At 41.9% G+C, this 22,076-nt stretch overlaps 1 protein-coding gene across 1 annotated transcript in view; it reads left to right on the top strand.

Annotated features, from left to right (window-relative positions):
• The first annotated feature begins 243 nt into the window (after positions 1-243).
• The window catches only part of ago4 (argonaute RISC component 4), a 54,133-nt gene continuing 32,300 nt past the window's right edge, over positions 244-22,076 (top strand). Inside the window, exons 1-5 of the mRNA XM_078423272.1 lie at positions 244-336; positions 10,011-10,182; positions 12,414-12,534; positions 13,103-13,284; positions 18,936-19,072. Coding sequence (XP_078279398.1) covers positions 318-336; positions 10,011-10,182; positions 12,414-12,534; positions 13,103-13,284; positions 18,936-19,072 — 631 coding nt within the window. The 5' untranslated portion in view covers positions 244-317. The remainder of the gene's footprint in view (positions 337-10,010; positions 10,183-12,413; positions 12,535-13,102; positions 13,285-18,935; positions 19,073-22,076) is intronic.

The following is a 22,076-nucleotide window of genomic DNA, read 5'->3' on the forward strand; positions in this document are numbered from 1 at the left end:
ACAATAAATTACATTTATATAACAAAATATCCCAGGCAAGCGTGGAGCAAAGGGAAAATGAATGGGGTGCTGCTTGTCCGACCTGAATACACATCTCGCGTGGGGGAGTTTTTAAGTCGGCAGTAAAATAGAACCCCCGTACGATTGGTCCTTGTCGTCATGCACGTGCACACGCGCGCACGGTTTAAAGCTCCCTCGTCCGCGCATGCGTGTTCCGGCAGTGGATAGTCGGGCACATGCGCAGTGGTAGTTCTGACTCAAGCGTCGTTTGGTTGGGAGTCGGGTTCGACACTAATCGGGAATCGACAGCCGCGGGAATGGAGCCAATAGCGCCAGGTACGGACTGGAGTCGGGGAGTTTCAGGGTCATTATGAAGATGATCGGTCGTCCAAAAACCGAGGTGGTGGTAGTGGCGGCAGCGAGGAGTGGTTTGGGCCCGTGAATGTGAGCGCCGCCTCGGCCCAGTTCACGGCCACGCTCAACCGGTAACGGGGTATCAGAGGAAAGGAAAGCCGTTCACGCTATAATCAAGGGCAATACCAAACCGGCGAAGGAGGACTGTTTTATTTTCTGCTGAATGTAACTGGGTTGTCCGGGGGTTGAGACTTGCCACGTTTTCCCCAATGTCTGAGGTGAAGGCCCTTTTAATCCCGTTGCCTATCGGACACGCACCTGAAACGTGTTTGTAAACAAGCGAGCGGGCAGAGACCTGGGGGATGGGGTGGCAAAGAAAGTAGGCGATAAAGCAACGGGTCTTGAGTAGGTGGCCATTACATACAATTCTTTTCCGCGTAGTCTGGGGGAGGGAGAAGTAATCGGCGACATGAGCTGGGGGTTATTGGTTTGTTCGAGTTGGAGGAAGACGACAGTCCACATTAATGAAAAAGCACGAAGACTGAGATCGCACAATGGGAATTGGTAATAATCTAGCTGTTTATTTACCCAAACAGTGATTTTTGAACATCGCAAGCCGTATGTTTATAAATATACCGAGCTGAATAGTTAAGTGCTGTGGGAACTTTAGTGGTTATTTAGAAGAACGCAACATCCGCCTCCAGCAGTCTTGTGTAAAGGAACAAGTGGAGGCGGCTCAACCTTCGAACTTGTGTAAATTGTTGTACTTGAGTTACGATCGCAGTGTGTTCAATTTCAGAGAAGTGAATAGCGACACAAATGTATATTATAAAAGAGTAATTCTATGGGAATGCGATCAGGCAATATTCTGCGTTGATTCTTCTGTCATAAATTGAGTTACCAAACAAGGAACTCCATAAAACTTGAACGAAGTACCGACTAGGACATGGTTTTGCGGAAATATGCTTTCATTACAAAATACATCTGTAACTTTGGCGAATGAAGATGCTGGTTTTAAACCTGGAAATGAATATTTTCCTCTGGACACCAGTCCTGCATAACTTTTTCTGTGTATAATTAGAATACGAAAGACATTATTTTCAACCTCTCCCTACTGTCACATGCTTTACCATCGCCACTTGCGCCTTTCTCATCTCCAGCTATCAATTCAGGTTGAGCAGCGATGTCCTTTCGATTATCTGTTTTAGCTATGTTTTATATCGTTGATCTAAAAATTTCATTAGGCCTTCTATTTTTACTCCCTTAAATTGCATACCTATATCTGAAGTCTGCTATGGTCTTTTTCTTCTTGCGTTGAATCTTGTAATCATCGAAGAGTCAAGTGTTTTATTGTCGTATTAAACAGAACATTGTATATATTAAAAAAAAAAAAAAAACAATAATAGTGCAAAGACAAAAACAATATTCCCCAACCCCCCCTCTCTATGTAGTTCAGTCTATGTAGTATGAAGAAGGATCTCGACCCGAAATGTCACCCATTCCTTCAGACTCCAGCATGTTATGTCTACCTTCGATTTAAACCAGCATCTATGTAGTTCAGAGCATATTTGGGGGTTGTCATATTTAATAGCCTGATGGTTGTTGGGAAGAAAATGCTCCTGATCCTGGTTGTTACAGTTTTCAGGCTCCTAAACCGGAGCAGGTTGAAATGTGAGTGTGGCCTGCATGGTGTGGGCCTCTGATGCTGGCTGCTTTTTTGAGGCAGCGACTCCTGCAGATCCCTTCGAAGGTTGAAGGTCAGTACCCATGATCAGCTGGGCAGTGTTGACCAATTTTTGCAATCTTCTTCGTTCCTGAGTGGCTGAACCAGGCTGTGATGCAACCAGTCAATATGCTTTCTACCGTACACCTATAAAGTTCAAGAAAGTAATCATCAACATACCGAATCTCCTCAATCTTCTTAGGAAATAGAGGTTTCGATGGGCTTTCTTTATGGTTGCTGGATTCAGGACAAATCTTTGGAGATCTGCATGCCTACGACCTTGAGGTAGTTGACTCTCTCCTCCAACGTTCCATCGATAAGACAGATTTATGGATGCTCGGCCTTCCTCTTCTAAAGTCAACAATCAGTTCCTTGGTTTTACTGGTGTTGAAAGCAACGTTGTTCTAGCACCAATTGGTCATTCATTTGATCTCCCTCCTATATTCAGACTCGTCACCTTCCATAATTCATCCAACAAGGGTGTGTCGTCAAATTTGAAGATGGAGTTGGAAAAGTGTCCAGCTACACAGTCATGGGTGTAGAGTGTTTAAAGAAGGGTGCTGAGCATACAGTTCTGAGGTGCTCCTTTGCTGATGGTTTTCGAAAAGGAGGAAAACTGCTTTATACATACTGAATGTGTTCTGTTAATGAGGATCCAGTTACAGAGGTATGCGTGGAGACACAGCTCTGTGAGCTTGGCCACCAGTTTGGAGGGGATGATGATATTGAATGCCGAGCTGCATTTTATGAACGGCCAAACATATGTTTTTATTGTCCAAGTGGTCTAAGGTGGAAAGCCAGCGAGATCGTATCCTCCGTTGACCTATTGTGGCAGTAGTCAAATTATAGTGGCTACAGGCTACTTTGTCTCTGATTTTGTGGGGTTTTAGGTGGCTAAAGAGGCTATTGTGGGAACCACAGGCCTGCTATGATAGGCCATTTCTCCACTTTGAGCAATCATATGTTGGGTTTCTGGGATTTGGTTGGGATGCTCTGCTTTTTGAGGCTCAGCAACTTGCTGACAGCTTTGATGCATGGGATCTTCAATGCGGTGAGAGTCATCTATCTCTTAAATGCCCAAGGCCCTACTCCACTAAAAACCAAGAAAAGATGTAAGCTTATCAGAGATGGGCAGTCAACGTCCGCTGGAAGCAGCACTTCAAAGACCACCTCAACTTCAACACTGTCCTGTTGAGTGTCCTTGACTCCATCCTACAGTAATCTAAACAAACCAGCCTACTACCACTGCCAAACAAGGCACTGAGATGAACATATAACTTAAAGCTAATAAAACATTAGGGATGGACTATAATTCTGCCAATATCCTATATCGTAGTTGCATCCACAATCTTTTTTTGTCTATATCTGGAAAGAGAATGACAAAACAGGGGATGACAGGGATACCTTGACCATCTTTAGCAGCCTTCCATCAAGCTAGCAACTGGGGAATTGAGCATCTTGATCAACAAGCATAAAAGGGCATACCGTGAAAGTATCTACCAAATTACCATTAACATATCACCTTCAACATCAGAGGGTAGCCCACACATACAACCACTGTGGTACCACCATCAGGGAAGCATAATGCTCTATCCCTCGTCTGCACTTTTGAAAATTTAACCAACCGGCTGCGCTGTTTCTTCCTACCCACAGCAGAGACTGAAGAATGGCAGCGGTAAAGAGGACTATAAATTGCTGGGCAGGGGAGGCAGTGGAAGGGTTATGTGACTGCTTTGAATTAGTGGACTGGGCCATGTTCAAGGATTAATCAGCAGATCTAAATGAATGAGTGAATATACCACAGTTGTTACCGACTTCAAAAAGAAATAAAAGGATGAGTGTGTACCTACAAAAACATTCTGTGTCTTTCCCATCCAGAAGCCCTGGATGAACCAGGAGATTCATAATCCTGAATATGGATTACATCATACTGAAGACCAAGTATGACTTCCTAAAGGCCAAGAGTGCAAAGAAATAATTTCAGACTAAGCTGGGGTCTCAGATGAAATTTAATAGCTATGGCAGGGCTTGCACATTATCGCTTCCTACAACCAGATATTTTAAGTATCAGGGATCCATTACTTCTGGATGATCTCAACATCTTATGCATGCTTTGAAATTGAGTCAATGATATACCTACACGAGGCCCCACGCCCCTTCATTACACTGTTACTCTAGAGCCCACATCTGATCATCCTTCAAGAGGGTGAATCCACGAAAAGTGTCCTGTCCATTGCTAAAGATCTTTCTGAACCAACTGGCTGGAGTATTGAAGGACATCTGCAATCTCTCTCCAGCAGTTTTAGGTTACTACCTGTTTCAAAGGGGGAATTGATCATATCAATGCCAAAGAGCACAGTGATCTGCCTCAATGACTACTGATGAAGTACCAACCTCCGAGGGGTTGGTTATGGAGTGAATCAATTCCTGCTTCAGAAATGAACATGAACAAATCGCCTGACCATGTCAACTGCATTTATCTCACTGGATTCTGGATAACAGGAACACGTACAGCAGGCTGCTGTTTGACTATAGCATAGCATTCAGCGCCATTAGTCCCTCCAAATTCGTCACCAAGCTCTGAGACCTGGATCTTTATATGTCTGTTTGCAACTGGATCCATGACATCCTCATCAGCAGACCTCAATCAGTGTATATCGGTAACAATATCTGCTCCTCGCTGACCATAAACATAGATGCACCTCAAGGCTGAGTGCTTAGCCACCTGCTTTGCTTTCTTTACATTCATGGCGTGTTGCTAAGCACAGCTCCAATGCCATCTATAAGTTTGCCAATGATACCACTGTTGTTGGCCAAATTGTGGGTGCTGATGAGTCAGTGTACAGGGGTGAGAGAGAACACCTGGTTGAATGGTGATGCAGCAACAACCTCTTGTGTCTTTACTTAAAATTTTAAAGATTTGGCAATACCCTGACAGACTTCTCCAGATCCGCTGTAGAAAATATCTTGACTGGTTGCATCATGACCTGTAGGACATTCCAGAGCATGTGACTGCAAGAGGGTGCAGAGAGTAGTGGTCTTGGCCCTCTCACCAGCAAAAACATCTACATGAGGTGTCTCAAGAAGGTGGCATCTATCATCAGGGGCCCCATAATCAAGGCCTTACCTTCTTCTTGCTGCTATCATTGGGCAGATGGTGCAGAAGCATTGGTTCTCTTACCACATTTTCAATTTACTTTCCTACAAATATAAGTTTCTTTAACCAACATTCGCAACCTTAATCCTAACTCGGCAATGAAATTTTACAGACCACCTCTTGCACTAGCATGGACCTTTTTTCCTGATTGTTTTTTTCACACATTTTTGCAGTTTGTTTATTTTTAGTGTCTTGCAGAATTTGTGTAACTTATGTATAGATTAAATTTTTGTGTATATTTGCCTGAGTCAGGCTGCGATGCTCCTGCAAGCAAGATTTTTGTGTACTTGTGCATATGATGATAAACTTGACCTGACCTGTTACATTATCCATTGTACATAAAATACTCTTTTTTTTTTAATGTTTGATGTTATGAAGAGTCTGCCTTCCAAGCTGTGTAGATCCAGTCTAAGTGGGGATTGTAGTTTTTATAATTATTGTTTGATGTTTGTTTTATGCCCAATTGTTAATCAGTATGCTCTAGCAATAATTTTTTGTCTCATGTTGTTCCTTATTTCCCATTCACCAGCCAAAATAATTATTTTTCCTGTTCTTCTAGAAAGACCCTGGTGGGAGTGATTTGCAGGCCCCCGAACAGTAGCTAGGATATAGGGTACAAATTATATCAGGAGATACAATTGGCATGTAAGAAAGGCAATGATGTGAACAAGTTCTCATAATATTATTAAATGCAAAAGCCCAGTGTATAAAGTCCTTGTGCTTTTGGTGCCAGTCATTACAAGAAATAGGGTTTCCATAACTCACATTTTCTGCCTTGAGGACAAAATCGACTCGTAGATGCCGGTAAAAATGGGACCCTTTAGCTATCCTCTGTTTCTTGCAAAAATTGTTGCCTTGACCTTTGTCATCAAACACAATTTTTCCATGCACCTGAACTACTTTCTCCTCATTGTCCATCATTCTCAACTTGTGTATGTTTATGTGCAGGAAAGAACTGCAGGTGCTAGTTTAAATCGAAGGGAGACATAAAATGCAGGAGTAACTCAGCGGGACAGGCAGCATCTCTGGAGAGAAGGGATGAGTGACGTTTCAGGTCGAGACCCTTCTTCAGATTAATTAAGTTTTTAATGCATTTTCCACAACCCTAATTATTTAACTCATCAGAACTGCTCCCAACCCAGTTTGAGAAGAGCCTGTCATATCCGATTTCTCCTCTGTACCGTTCCTAATGTCTAATGAACTGAAATTCAGCTGTCTTGTATTGATCTTTGTAATGAGTATTCAACTCTGATCTGCCAGTCTTTAACTTAATTTTCACATTAATGTGATCTGGTATATTTAATGGGAGGGATTTTAAACATAAAGACATTTGAAAACAGTAACATATCTGAGTCTGTTTAATTGTAATGATCAGAACTTACTTGTTGATCAATCGAGCTGCCTTTTATTTTAATGGGAAGTCAGTGCATTGGCATAGCCAGTATTTAATGTCCATCCCTCGTTGCTCTTGAAGATGGTGAGGACCTGGCACATTTCTTGAGGGGAAGATGTACACTTCCATGTGTGATTATGAGATCAACTTGCAGGTTATGGGTTTTCGTTTTGTGTGTTGCCATAGTGAGTTTGGACAGTGTTATTGAAGCCTTCACTGACAGCTGTAATGCATTTAATGCATGTTGCATTGGTGATATTGAATGTGAGCTATAACTGAAGGTGTGACAATCAAAAGGTGTGATTTTGTTTGCAAACCCACCTCATCGCCTCCTGGAAATTATCAACAGTTGCATTCATTCAATCACCCAAATAAGGGAGAATGCCTTTAGTTTTGTGACTTTTAAATTGTCAAATTGCTTTGGTTTATCAAGTAATAAGTCGCTCAGAGCAGGAGGCTTGATTTTCTGCCTATGTTTAAGCTATGAAATAATTCAGTAAGAGGGCCCACTCTAAATTTCTACTAAATTAGCTAACATTTTGCACATTGAGCAGCATTTTTTCCAAGTTTAGGTTAGGCTTATTATCGTTACGTGTAGAGGTACAGTGAAAAGCTGTTTTACATGCTATTCAAACAAATCAGATATACACAGTTTAAGAATGAGGAAGAACTTTTTCAGTCAGAGAGTGGTGAAGGTGTGGAATTCTCTGCCTCAGAAGGCAGTGGAGGCCAGTTCGTTGGATGCTTTCAAGAGAGAGCTGGATAGAGCTCTTAAGGATAGCGGAGTGAGGGGGTATGGGGAGAAGGCAGGAACGGGGTACTGATTGAGAGTGATCAGCCATGATCGCATTGAATGGCGGTGCTGGCTCGAAGGGCTGAATGGCCTACTCCTGCACCTATTGTCTATTGTCTAATACATAAATACAATCAAATCAACAATGGACGTCATTTATGACAAAGAGGCTATTGGGCTCTTCAAGTCAATTTCGTTCCCAGCAGGGTAATCTCGTCAGTTCCAGTACTTGTTTTCCTGTAATCCCAAAATTTATTCTCTCACACTTGCACATCAATGTTTGATTTTTGTTGCTCGCCTATATTGAGGGATAATTCTCAGTTAGTTAAGATGTTCACTTAACCAACTTGAACATCTTTTGGGGACCAGGAGAAAACCAAAGTACCAGGAGGTTGTAAAATGTGCAGACTTCACACATTCAGCTTCTGGTTCCCTAGAGATGAGGCAGCAGTACTACCCACCATTTCATTTGGTGGGCTGTATATGAAACCTCTAGTCCAAAAATATTGTTATGAATATTTTTTATTTGATCATTTTCCCCACATGCCTGTCCTAATCTTGGTCTTTTGGCTAAGTACTGAAGGCTGCATTGGATATTTTCTTTGTTGTCTTGAGTAGGAAGGAACTGCAGATGCTGGTTTATACCACAGACATAAAATGCTGGAGTAACTCAACGGGACAGGTAGTATCTCTCGAGAGAAGCAATGGGTGACGCTTTTGGTCAAAACCTTTCAGACTGAGTCGGGGAGATGGAGACATAGAGATAATAAAGTGTAAGGTGTGAAAATTAGAGATCAAAAGGAATGTAGATCAAGAAAAATGTAGAATGGATCATTGTTAGTTATGGGGAAGGTGACAACAAAGCATACAGTCAGTAAAATTTAATCAGAAAGACAGTGAAACTAGTCGGATAACTGGAATGGGGGAGGGATGGAGAGAGACGGAAAGCAAGAGAAGTCAACATTCATACTGTTGGGTTGTAAGCTGCCCAAGTGAAATAGGTGCTTTTCCTCCAATTTGCAATAGATCTCGCTCTGACAGTGGAGGAGGCCCAGAACAGAGGTCAGAATGGGAGGGGGAGTTAAAGTATTTAGCATCCAGTAGATCACGTAGGTCAAGGCGGACGGAGCGGAGTGTTCAATTAAATGATCGCCAAGCCTGCGTTTTGTCTCGCGAATACATCGGAGTCCACACCTGGAACAGCGGGTACAGTAGATGAGGCTGTAGGAGGTTCAAGTGCCTCATCTGAAAGGACTGTCGGGGTCCTTGGACGGAGTAAAGGGAGAAGGTTGACTTATTATTGCTCATTTATTCATCCTTCATGGAAACTTGCCAAAATCAAGAAATCCTGTTTCCTGTAACTAAATTGCATTTCTTAATTTCTTTGGAGGAATTGCCTCCTCCTGTATTTTCCCAAAGATCCTAATGAGGTGTCTATTTTTTCTCACTTATGAAATTGTAAGTATCCTGTATCTTTATTTTTAAGCGGTTTATTTTTCATTTCTATATTTTGCACAATCCTGATATATTTGATAATTATGGTCAAAAATGTATTCCAGCAGTTATTAAATCTCATTTTACTTTGAGTGATGCTTGTGACAAAATACTGTTATGTATATATTAATTATTGGTTGATTTCTGTGAGACTTCTCTTGCTGTCCTCCCCTACATTTCTGTGATAACCTGAAAGAATACAAATGATTTATTGGCCTTTAATGAGCTTTAAATGGTGAAAATAGACCTTGAGATACTGTTTTTTGGAAATATAATAGCTGATTAACTCAATTCTTTAGAGACTGCTGCATGGGTGCAATGTGTCTGATTCTCAAGCTAATTTGCACTGGCTAAGTAAGTATGCTTCTTCCATGGATCTTTTGTAATTGATTGCAGTTGAAATAATAAATTGTAGATTTATTGTTTGGAGCAAGATTTCTATAGGGATCTAAAATCACCCTACTCAGATTTTTAAAGAAAAAAAGCAGATCCCCTCCCATATTTCAGTATCTCAAATGTGCATAGCACTTACTTATTTAGGGAAAGACGGAGAATAGGGTTGTGATTTGATCGTTGGCATAATTAGCTTATTCGCAATTATGTCCTTTTTGTCTTGGCTGTTTCGGAGCTAAAGAGAGGAATACATGGTAAAGACTGTGTCAGGAGATCTTTGAAGAGCAACATTTATCCTATTAATTTAATTCCAAACATTGAATAGGATATACTGTTTTATGTATGTTATTGATGTGCTGTTAGCTTGTTAGTGCACTTAATAAGTGTTAGTTGGATAACTGTCATGATCACTTGTGGCCAATTTGAGCACTTTCAATTTTCTTTACAATTTTTTTGGCTTAATATTTAACGCTATTTAGGTTGTGATAAGTTGATGAAAGATGCAAGATCAACTTCTGTTCCCCTTTTGAACTTTGTGCATAGTGCTGGGGAATGTGGAGGAGGAGAAAGTATTTACTTAAAGGAGTGCGAGTTTTATATATCGATTTTTAGATACTTAATTTTTAAAAACAAATGCATCTGTTGAAATGCTATATTTAATTCAATTTAACATTTTAACAATAACTTCTCTTTTTATTTTTAGTTCCTCCTGCAACAACCAATTTGTTTCAACCTCCTCGCAGGCCAGGACTTGGTACAGTAGGAAAACCTATTCGCCTGTTGGCCAATCATTTTCAGGTCCAAATCCCTAAAATTGATGTTTACCACTATGAAGTGGATATCAAACCAGAGAAACGTCCCCGCAGAGTCAACAGGTGAGAAGTGGACACTTTCTGAATAGTAGATATGTCCTTGGCCCCTGTTAGATGATATCAATAGAATCCAACGCTCCTTATTGAAAGATTACTTATACATGATGTTATACACTTTGCAAGGAAAGATGACAATTTGCTTTATAACTTTCACATTGAATTTCCAAGAAATGTAACAAACAATAAATATTCCAGTAGACAACTGACTTGCTAACATGCCTCATTGGAATTAAAATATTAAGTTATCACTTTATCTTCCTGCCAGCAGTCACTATAAGTTTTGGCCAAAAGTGTATGCTTTTTTAAACTTGATTTGTATTTGTATGAATTGAACAAAGAGGCATCATGAGATTGTAGCATCTGCATAGTGTCTCCATAATGATACATCTACTACAAACCCACGACTCCCACAGCTATCTTGACTACACTTCCTTCCACCCTGGCTCCTGTAAAAAGTCTATCCCCTACTCCCAATTCCTCCGTTTATGCCGCAACTGTGCCCAGGATGAGGTGTTTCACACTAGGGCATCAGAGATGTCCTCATTCTTTAGGAAACGGGGCTTCCCCTCTTCCATTATAGATGAGGCTCTCACTAGGGCCTCCTCTATATCCTGCAGCTTTGCTCTTGCTCCCCCGCTCCCACTTCTTCCCATCTCCTCCTCGTTCTGCTTTCCGCGGAGACCAAGCCCTCCGTAACTCCCTGGTCCACTCGTCCCTTCCCACCCAAACCACCCCCTCCCCAGGTACTTTTCCCTTCAACCGCAGGAGATGCAACACCTGCCCCTTTACTTCCCCCCTCGACTCCATCCAAGGACCCAGTTAGTCTTTCCAGGTGAGGCAGAGATTCACCTGCACCTCCAGCCACATCTATTGTATCCGCTGTTCCAGATGCCAACTTCTCTACATCGGCGATACCAAACGCAGGCTCGGCGATCGTTTCGCTCAACACCTTCGCTCAGTCCGCCTTAACCAACCTGATCTCCCAGTGGCTCAGCACTTCACCTCCCCCTCCCACTCCCAGTCTGACCTTTCTGTCATGGACCTTCTCCATTGTCATAGTGAGGCTCACCGCAAATTGGAGGAACAGCACCTCATATTTCACTTGGGCAGCTTACACCCCAGTGGTATGAACATTGATTTCTCCAACTTTAGATAGCTTCTCTGTCCTTCTCTTTCCCCTCCCCTTCCCAGTTCTCCCACTGTCTTCCTGTCTCCAACTACATCCTTTCTTTGTTCCCCCCCCCCCCTCCCCTGACATCAGTCTGAAGAAGGGTCTCGACCCGAAACGTCACCCATTCCTTCTCTCCTGAGATGCTGCCTGACCCGTTGAGTTACTCCAGCTTTTTGTGATACCTTCACAAGAAGATAAGGTGGTGAAGAAGACTTTTGGCATGCTGGTCTTTTGTCATTCAGGGAATTGAGTATAGAAATCATGATGTTACATTACAGTTGTACGAAACGTGATGTGGCTGCATCTGGCAGATTGTGTTCAGTCACCCTGCTTCATGAAAGATGTAATTAAGCTGGAAAGCGAGCAAAGATTTATAAGGAGGTAGCCATGACTCAAGGGCCTGAGCACTAGGGAGAAGTTGGGCAAGCTAGGATTATTTTCCTTGGAGTGCAGCAGCATGAGGGGTGATCTTATAGAGGTGTATAAAATCATGAGGGGAATAGGATGAAGGCTCAGTCTTTTTCCCAGGATAGGGGAATCAAAAATGAGAGGACAAAGCTTCAAGGTGAGAGGGCACGATTTAATGGAAACCCATGGGGCAAAATCTTCACAGAGGGTGATGGGTATATGGAATGAACTGTCCAAGGAAGTTGGTGAGACAGTAAAATAACATGTAAAAACGTTTGGACAGGTACATTGATAGAAAGTTTTCAGAGAGATAAGGGTCAAATGTGGGCAAATGGAACTAGCTAAGATGGTCAGCATGGACAGGTTGAGCTGAACGCCCTGTTTCTGTGCTTTAGGACTCAATGACTCTAAGTGGTGTGTTACTGCTGGCTTGTCCCATTATCAATATGAAGTTTCACTGGGCGAAGTATACTTTAAAATAGGACCATGCTCTTTTGCTTACAATTGCATTCCCCGGCATTTGTAGAGATAAATTTTAACCTATCCCAGGAATTTGAGCAAATGCTGTTATTGCACTGAAACAATGAAAAAGGATCCTAAATCTGTATGCTCTGACTTTCAAATTTCAAACCGTCTACATTTTATTCCTCTCTAGAGAAGTGGTTGATACAATGGTACGACACTTCAAGATGCAAATTTTTGGGGATCGGCAACCAGGTTATGATGGGAAAAGAAATATGTACACTGCAAATCCATTACCAATTGGGCGAGAAAGGGTGAGTGTTCTAGATTTTTGTTTGGCTCTTACCTTTAACTGTTGAAGATGAGCAGGTTACTCAAAATATTGTAAAATTTTAAAGATTTTTTTTTCCAGATTATCACTGTAACTTGGCGATAAAAGGATGGTAGTAAAGGAGGCAAAGATTTGTTTTTGAGTTGAAGCCTTTTCTTAGTTCATTTAAAGTTAATCCATATTAGAATAAATAGGATAATTAAATATTGGGCCTTGTTACCTAGTGCAGACCGGCAATATTTCACAGAATTAAGTCCTCTGACGATATCATCTCCGAGTCCAGCCAGCATCGATGTTTTCCTTGATACCAGATTGGAGTTTGGTTCTCAACCTTGGGTTTTAAATTTCCCTATTTGACATTTATATTTCAAAATGCCTGTTTGGAACCTGAATGAATAAATCTAATTTATTACTTGTGTATCTTAAAAACACATTGTCAACTTTGGTTCAGTAGTGCTTTTGTTATTTCCAACGTTGACAGGTATGTACCGGTTACAAATATTCTAACCAAGAACTAGAGTTTCTAAATCAGTTTCACTCTTTTATTATAGGTTGACTTGGAAGTGACCCTCCCAGGGGAAGGTAAAGATCAGACATTCAAGGTTTCTATACAGTGGGTATCAGTTGTCAGTCTGCAGTTACTTTTAGAAGCTTTGGCAGGGCGTCTTAATGAGGTTCCAGAGGATTGTGTCCAGGCACTTGACGTTGTCACTAGACATCTTCCCTCAATGAGGTAAATACTAATGTGTGTTTACTGTTATATTTTAAGATTAAACCCGAGGTGTTTTATTTTCTGACATTAAATCTGCTCTTGTGATCCATTGTGACATCTTATTCATCTTAAATGAAGTATACATTGTGTTCTCCTTTGAATACACCTCAGTAATACTTTTATGAAAACCAAATCAAATTGATTAATATTTTCCGGAAGTGACGTGAGAGGACGCTGGCGTTGTTTGTTCGCCGCTTCTCACCACTTCTCTTTTTGTATTCATTTTGCCGTTTTTGAAAAGATTTTCTCAGCTTGCAAAAATCCCTCTGCTTAAACTAATCCTTCTGCTTGACCACCTGGTATCATCTGCCCAGCTCTTCCACCGCTGCCTCCGCACCCTTGGACTCCGCACCCTTGGACCTCTCACTCCTGTCTGTGCTCCTGTCTCTGCTGGCTTGGACTGCTCCCCTGTGGGTTACCTGACAGCTAGCGCTGCAGTCATCAACTCGCTAATTGCTAACGCTACCGCTAACACTAACAGCTGCCTGGCTGCCTGGCTACCTCTTCTGCCTGCACGTCCTCAGCTCCCTATTTAACCCTAAGGCTGCTCAGCTTCCTCGGTCCTCATAGGCCTTGCTCTGGATCAGCCTGTTGTGCCTGCTGTGACGTTTTGATCTCTCCGGGCTCTATGCTCCTTCGCTCCTGCCTGGCATGGCACTGAAGTACTTCGCTGCGAGGCTGCTCCAGCTCAACAACCACTCCACTCCGACATGCATCTCTGCCATCATCAACCACGGACTTCTACGACAACCCAAATACATCCACAGAGGCTCCGGTCACAAGTTTGTCTACTCCCAGACCGTTCACTCCATCCCTGCACTCTGGTCAGCTGATCGGACTTCCACTCGTCCATTACGTCATCACAACAACGCACACGAGCGTGCCCCCTGTCTACAAGCCCTGGCTAAATCACCCGTGTCCATCCACACCACACAAAGCAACATGAAGCTCACTCTGCTCAACATCCGGTCCCTCAACAATAAAAGCCACATTCTAAATGACTTCATCCTGGAAAATAAACTGGACTTCCTCTGTCTGACAGAAACCTGGCAACAACCTCTGGATTACCTCCCACTCAACCTCACTACACCCAACGGATACTCCTACATCAATAAACCACGCTCGGAAGGCCGAGGTGGTGGGATTGCCGTAATTCACCGACAGTACTTCAAGATCAACCTCATCTCCATCTCATCTGCTCCTTCATTTGAACACCTGGCTTTCAAACTCTGGCCACACAAAATTAGTCATGGCAGTTGTCTACCGCCCTCCCAAACCACACCCATCATTCCTTTCTGACTTCTCTGACTTTCTGACCCAGTTCTGTTCTCTCTCCCCCTCAATCCTCCTCCTCGGTGATTTCAACATCCATATGGACTCCACTGACTCCACAATAACCGCTGACTTCACTGAAATACTCAACTGCTTTAACCTCACTCAACACGTCAATTTTCCCACCCATAACCGTGGGCACATTCTGGACCTTGTCTGCTCCACTGGACTAAATCTACATCACCTCTCTGGCTCCGACCCCACCCTCTCTGATCACTTAGCCATCACCATGTCTGTCAACATTCCCACCCCAGCTCCAAAGCAAAAACGCAAAATCAACTTCCGTAAGCTGAACTCTGTTTCACCTACCTCGCTCTCATCCTCCCTCTCTGAAATAATGTCCACCTCTCCCTTCGTTGACCTCCACAGCCCCTCTGACCTCACTGACTACTACAACCACACTCTCTCCTCCTGCCTCGACCAGCTTGCACCTATAAAAACCAAAACAGTTTCCTTCACCCACTCTGCTCCCTGGTTTAACCCTGAACTCCGCGTGATGAAAACTCATGCCCGCCAACTTGAAAGACTCCGCAACAAAACAGGTCTCACAATTCACTCCCAAGCCTACAAAGACCACATGCAGCACTACAAAGATGCCCTCTCCCGCGCCCACTCCACCTACTACTCTCAAATAATTCACTCTGGCTCCGGAAACCCCAAAACACTCTTCTCTACAATAAACAAACTCCTCAGCCCCCTGGACACCATCTCCCAATCATTCACAGTTGACAAATGCACCACTTTCCTTTCATTCTTCCAAAGCAAAATAGACAACATCTACAGCACCTTAACCACCAACGCACCTGTTCCCCCTCAAACCACCTGCCCCCCCTTATCCTGTCAGCCCCTGCCTCAATTCTCCCCAATCTCCACCACCGACCTCTCTGACCTCTTCACAGGAATAAAAACTGCCACCTGCTCTCTGGACCCCATCCCCTCCAGCTTTGTCAAGGCCTGCCTTCCTGCTCTCTCTCCACTTATCACTGCAACAATAAACTCCTCCCTGTCCACTGGCATCGTCCCGCCATCCCTCAAAATCGCTACTGTCACCCCCATTCTGAAAAAGCCTGGTCTAAACCCTGACACCCCAAACAACTTCAGACCAATCTCCAACCTACCCTTTCTGTCCAAAGTTTTGGAACGTGCTGTAGCTTCCCAACTCAAATACCACCTCTCTACCAATAACCTGTATGAAACTTTCCAATCCGGATTCCGCTCAAACCACTGTACTGAAACTGCGCTCCTCAAAATCACAAACGACATTCTCCTCTCCTCCGACGCTGGCAACCTCAACATCCTCATCCTACTTGACCTCAGCGCCGCCTTTGACACCATAAATCACTCCATTCTCCTCACCCGACTTGAAACCTCCCTTAACATCACCGGCACAGCCCTATCCTGGTTCAAATCTTACCTCTGACAGACACCAGTTCATCTCCATTAACAACTGTAAATCCCCCACCGCTCCCCTCCCCCAAGGTGTCCCCCAAGGCTCAGTCCTTGGCCCCCTCCTCTTCATCCTCTACCTGTTCCCCCTTGGTCAATTAATCCGCCGTCATGGTCTCAACTTCCACTGCTTCGCCGATGATATCCAGCTCCTCATCTCCACCAAGTCAATCTCCCCCACCACACACTCTACACTAACAAACTGCATCACTGAAATAAAATCTTGGCTTCAATCAAATTTCCTCAAACTCAATTGCAACAAATCTGAAATCATCATCATTGGTCCAAAAACGCTCACCAAATCCATCCAAAACTTCATCCTCAACATTGATGGTCTCCCAGTATCCACCTCACCTCACATCCGGAATCTTGGAATCATCTTTGATCAAGCCCTCTCCTTCGACAAACACATCAAACACATCACAAAGACAGCCTTCTTCCACCTCAAAAACATTGCCCGTCTCCGTCCATCCCTCTCCTCCACAGCTGCAGAAACCCTCATCCACGCCTTCATCACCTCCCGTCTGGACTACTGCAACAGCCTCCTCTATGGCGCACCCTCAAAAATCATCAGTAAACTTCAATACATTCAAAACTCCGCTGCCCGTCTACTCACCCACACCCCGATCCGTGACCATATCACCCCCGTCCTTTATAAACTCCACTGGCTCCCCATCCCCCAGAGAATACAGTACAAAATCCTCCTCATAACCTACAAAGCCCTCCATAACCTGGCCCCATCCTACCTGACCGACCTCCTCCACAGGCACACTCCCACCTGCACCCTCCGCTCTGCTGCTGCCAATCTCCTATCCCCCCACATCCGGACCAAACTCAGATCCTGGGGGGACAGGGCTTTCTCCATCGCTGCTCCCACCCTATGGAACTCACTACCCCAAAACGTTAGAGACTCCTCCACACTCACCACATTCAAAACATCGCTGAAGACTCACCTGTTCAGTACTGCCTTCAACCACTGAAGGTCACCTCACCTTCTGTCTCCTTTCTCTGTTCGTTTATTTATTTACTTATTTATCTATTTATTAATTTCCCTATGTTCTCTAAATCTCTGTAAAGCGTCTTTGAGTAGATGAAAAGCGCTATATAAATAAAATACATTATTATTATTATTATTATTATTAATATCCAATGGAAAGGAGCTAGATGAAATGAAAAACATGCAAGAAAATGTGATTAAAGTTTGCAAAGGTCATGAATTGCACACTATGTTGATTCGAGGTCCTGAAAATTCAGAGCAATTGACAAAGAACAATGAAGAAAGATGTGCTCTGTTCCTGGACAGTTCTACTTTTTATACATTGGTGGAAGAGATGGTGGCCAGACAGAAAAATTAGCATCACATTGCATTGCTGATAAAATAACATTTAATATGCCAATTTTTCAATATTCATTTAGAATGATACAGCAGGAACTTAATCAGCTAACCAAGTGTGCTGAAGGAGTTTAGTGTAGATAGATGCAAGGTTTCGATTTTGGGAAGTCAATTTGGGACAGGATCTTCATGATGAATGGCAGGGCATTGGGGAATGCTGTATCTAGGAGTGCAGGTACATAGTTCTTTGAAAGTGGCATCACAGGTAAATAGAATGGCAGAAGGCGGCTTTCAGAACATTGGCCTTCATCAGTCAGAATATCGTATAGAAGTTGGAATGTTATGATACAGTTGTACAAGGTGTTGGTGAGGCCACATTTGGAGTATTCTTCAGCTTTGGTCAGGATAGATGTATATGAAATATGTTGTTAAGCTGGAAAGAGTGCAGAGAAGATTTACAAGGATGTTGCCAGGATTTGAGGGCCTGCGCTATATGACGAGGTTAGGCAGGCTAGAATTTTATTACTTGGAGTGCAGACAGATGAGGGTGATCTTATAGAGGTCTATATGAACATGAGGGATTTAGATAGGGTAGATGCATGGAATCTTTTACTCAGAGTGGGGGAATCAAGAACCAGGTGAGATGGATATGAACTTGAGGGGGCAATATTTTCACGCAGAGGGTGGTGGATATATGGAATGAATTGTCAGTGGGGGTAGTTGAGGCAGGTACCGTAACAATCTTTAAGAGGCTTTTGGACAAGTACATGGATAGGAAAGGTTTTGAGGTGGCGAGTGAGACTAGTGTAGATGGGGCATCTTGGCCAGCCTGGGCAAGTTGAGCCAAAGAGCCTTTTTCCTTGCTGTATGACTATCATTAGAGGAAAATATCATATTGTGAGCCTCAGTGACGATCAGATGAGTAATCCAGCAACCTGGGCAAGTCATAAAATGGGTTTAAATCTTAACCTAATGGGTTCTGGAATTTAAATTGCAATTTGATAAATTGGGAGTGAAAGGTATCAGTAGTGATCCTGAAGCTACTGTTTTAAAAAAAAAAAAAAAACCTACCTGATTCACCAATGCCTTTTTTTTAGGGAAGATAATTTCCTACCCTTGTTTGCAGTCTATTTGTGACTGTGGAATTCACATCAATGTGGTTGGCTCAAAGGCCTTCTGAAATGGCCTGACAACTTCTGTATTAAACTACCACAAAATCTGCAATTAAATCTAATATTAGATTCAGACACAACAAAGGCATATGGGGCACAGTCAACCCAGCAAAGTCATTTTAGTTTGTCATGTTTGCTGAATGGTAAATAATTCTAATGAAATTGTTTTCACTTGGCATTGAAGTAATGGCTTTGAGAAGAAACTATAGTATGCTCTAAAACTATTTTTAAGTGTCATTCTCCCTTTATTGTCTCTAGTATATTAGTATGTAGTTTTAAAATAATTTAGAAGGATTTCTATTTTTCTTTACTTCCCCACTTCACTTTAGGTACACCCCAGTAGGTCGCTCCTTTTTCTCTCCCCCTGAGGGTTACTATCACCCTTTGGGAGGAGGTAGAGAAGTCTGGTTTGGTTTCCATCAATCTGTTCGACCAGCCATGTGGAATATGATGTTAAATATTGATGGTGAGTTGCTAAATTGTCGACATACTTATTCTGTGGATCTTAAATATTTTTACTTGACTTGTTTTAGAGCTATAATAACATACTTAAAGTCATCTATCAAGGAGATCACGAGCATCAAATCTCTGCCTAATCTACTGGAACATGAAAAGATTATTTAAATGTATAATATGTAACCAGCTGAGTATAAAGGTTGTAGCACCATGGTGTTTGTCAAAATATTAAATCCATCCAAGCACTACCATTATAAGATAAGAGAACTTAAAAAAGATGCTTGAACCCTTTGGTCTCTGCAGAGTGTACAAAAATAAGTTTTTTAGTTTCGATGTCACCAATGCAAGATGGAGGCTAACTGCTGAGCTGAGCACTGCTCAAAATGTATGAAGCTCCAGCAAAAGATTTTTTTTAAACCCAAGAAGAGCTGCTATGTATTTGATGCATGAGAGAATAATTGCAAAAGAATTACATTATTAAACTGAATGTGTCAATTTAAAATAATATATGGCATTATTTTATGGATAATCCAGGATAACGCCAAACTAATCAGGGCTGTTAATCATAATTAGGTAGATTTTAAGAAACCAAATGGACCATTTAACCTTTCTGGGTGTATCTGCTTCCTTCCAAATATGCAACTAATTTTTATTTCGTTCACTTATTTTGGAAGCTTGTCCAAATAACAATTAGAAGAATTGCAAGTTATGATTTAGCTACTAGATTTCTTTCAGTGTATCCTAAAAGTTACCATCTACCAAGCTGTTGTGATGCTTTATAATTTTGAATCAAAATCAAATGATAAACTGTGACACTGTCTAAATTGTATAAATCCAACCAATGCTTCAATCATTTGATCTGCATCCATCCAAGCAAACAATAAAGCTCATGGCGTGCAATGAAAAATGCATCACCTTGTTCCTGATGCTTTCTGCAAACATGGCATCTGCTTATCCTTTATTGCTTATTGTTGTTTGTTGTATTTGGTCACTGGATTCTGGATAACAATAAGCCTTTTGCAATGTCCACAGTGGGAAAATGTAGAACATTTTACATTAATGAGTGAGATCACCTCTGCTCCTCCTAGAGCATAGGCCCAATCTGCATTACATTTCCTTGCAGGGCAAACCTTGTATCCCAGCAATCAATCCAGACAACCGTCACAACATTTTCCTTATTGTGTGTATCCTTCAAGTGGAACAAGACATCTGTTCTCTTATATTCTAAACTTCTAATAAAACTCAACATATCATGTCTTCCTGTTTATGGTGTGCCTGCATGTTAACTGTTAGTCATTCATATACAAAGGCGACAGTTTCACAAGTTTGGTGGCCTTTTGATGGCAGTGAGTTGCCAGAGACTAAAAGGATAGCCTGATGGGATGAAGGTGGAAATAAAAACAGAAACTCCTTGAAAAACTCAACAGGTCAGTTAGGGTCTATTTAATAGAATCAGTTAACATTTCAGGTCGTGTCAGAACTTGAAGCTTTGCCTCAGTGCATGACCTTGAGATCTGATATTTGGTCACCTTTAATGGACTTTTTTGTGTGGGAGAACTATACATCAGAGCTTGGAGGTTGACTTCGAACAGGCCTTTCGACCATCAATGTCCACGCAGATCAATATGCCAGGTTAAACTAATCTCCTCTGCCTGCTCATGATCCATATCCCTCCATTTCCTGCATATTCATGTGCCTATCATTTAAATAGTAGGACTGCAAATGGTGAGTTATCTGCAGGACAAATGAGGGTGGCAAGCGAGAGATGTTATCCAGATCAAACACAATGCAACCCAGTAGGACCTGTAATTTGTAATCATCAAGGAAAAAATGCCATCAATTACTCTTTACAATTGCACTTGTACTTGCGTTTAAACCTTGGAATGAATCGAGTGTCACATCAGGTCCTCAATGGACCTGAGCGCTGCATGAATGTCTAAATTCTTGAGCTATCCAATTAAAATGTTCTTAATATAGCATATTGGTTCTGAACCAAAAAGTGTGCTTCAGTTAATTGTGTACCAAAAGTAAGAACAAGTATAAATTAGAACAAGAACGTTCAAAATGATAGAAACCCTAAAAAATACTTTTGAAGTTGCAATAATATAAAATCAAATGAAGTGAGTCTCTATAAAAGTTGGTTATCAGTGGTAGCTAGATTCTTCCAGCAATCAAATTACCATAATCACCATAAAGGTGTATGTGCACTTACAGCGACAGGTCCCAATTCGACCATCAATGTCCATGCAGATCAATATGCAATTTCCACAAAAGTTCCTATTAGATGGTGCTTTCAGCTTGGCTGATATTTTGAATTCTACTGTGCCTTCCTGCCAGTTCCCAATAACCATTGACTGTAGTTCAAAGATGTGTTTGTCTCAATCTTGAATGTGTTTAATTACTCTGCTTCCACAGGTCCCTTGGATAAAGAAATCTCAAGTTTTGCACTGATATTCCTTGTCAATTCTGTCCTAAATGAGTTTAGGTCCAGTCTTCCCAATAGTTTCTCATGGCCATCCCTGCCTAATGAACATTCCCTTAATTGTTTCCATTGTAGGTGTATCCCACATTTAATAAGGACATCAAAACCAAACACGATGCTCTGCGTCTAGTATTAACAACTTCCTGTCTTTCAGCATCCCATCAAAGCAACTGAAAGTCCTGGGTTCATATTAAGCTATTAGCCATGTTTATTATTCAATCAGAACCTACTTTGTTCATTATAACTGCATTTAAAGCTGTAATTAATGTGTTTGTATTTTCTTTTGCCACAAATAAATCAATATACAAGCTGCCTGCTTAGTTATGCAATTTTACAGATACGTTTTCCATTTTATTTAGCCAGTCAGGGAAAGAAAAGAAATAAAAGCTCATTAATCCATCTCTTCGAATGTTAGTTCCACTTGGCTTATAGAACATATTTGAAATCCTGGACACAGTTGCAAATTGATAAGGTGGGAAAGAACAGTAAGGAATTTAGTTTGTGGAAGTCTGAGCTTTCAAGGATACTAATC

Source organism: Rhinoraja longicauda, chromosome 27 (genome assembly GCF_053455715.1).
Source record: "Rhinoraja longicauda isolate Sanriku21f chromosome 27, sRhiLon1.1, whole genome shotgun sequence".
NCBI lineage: Eukaryota > Metazoa > Chordata > Chondrichthyes > Rajiformes > Arhynchobatidae > Rhinoraja > Rhinoraja longicauda.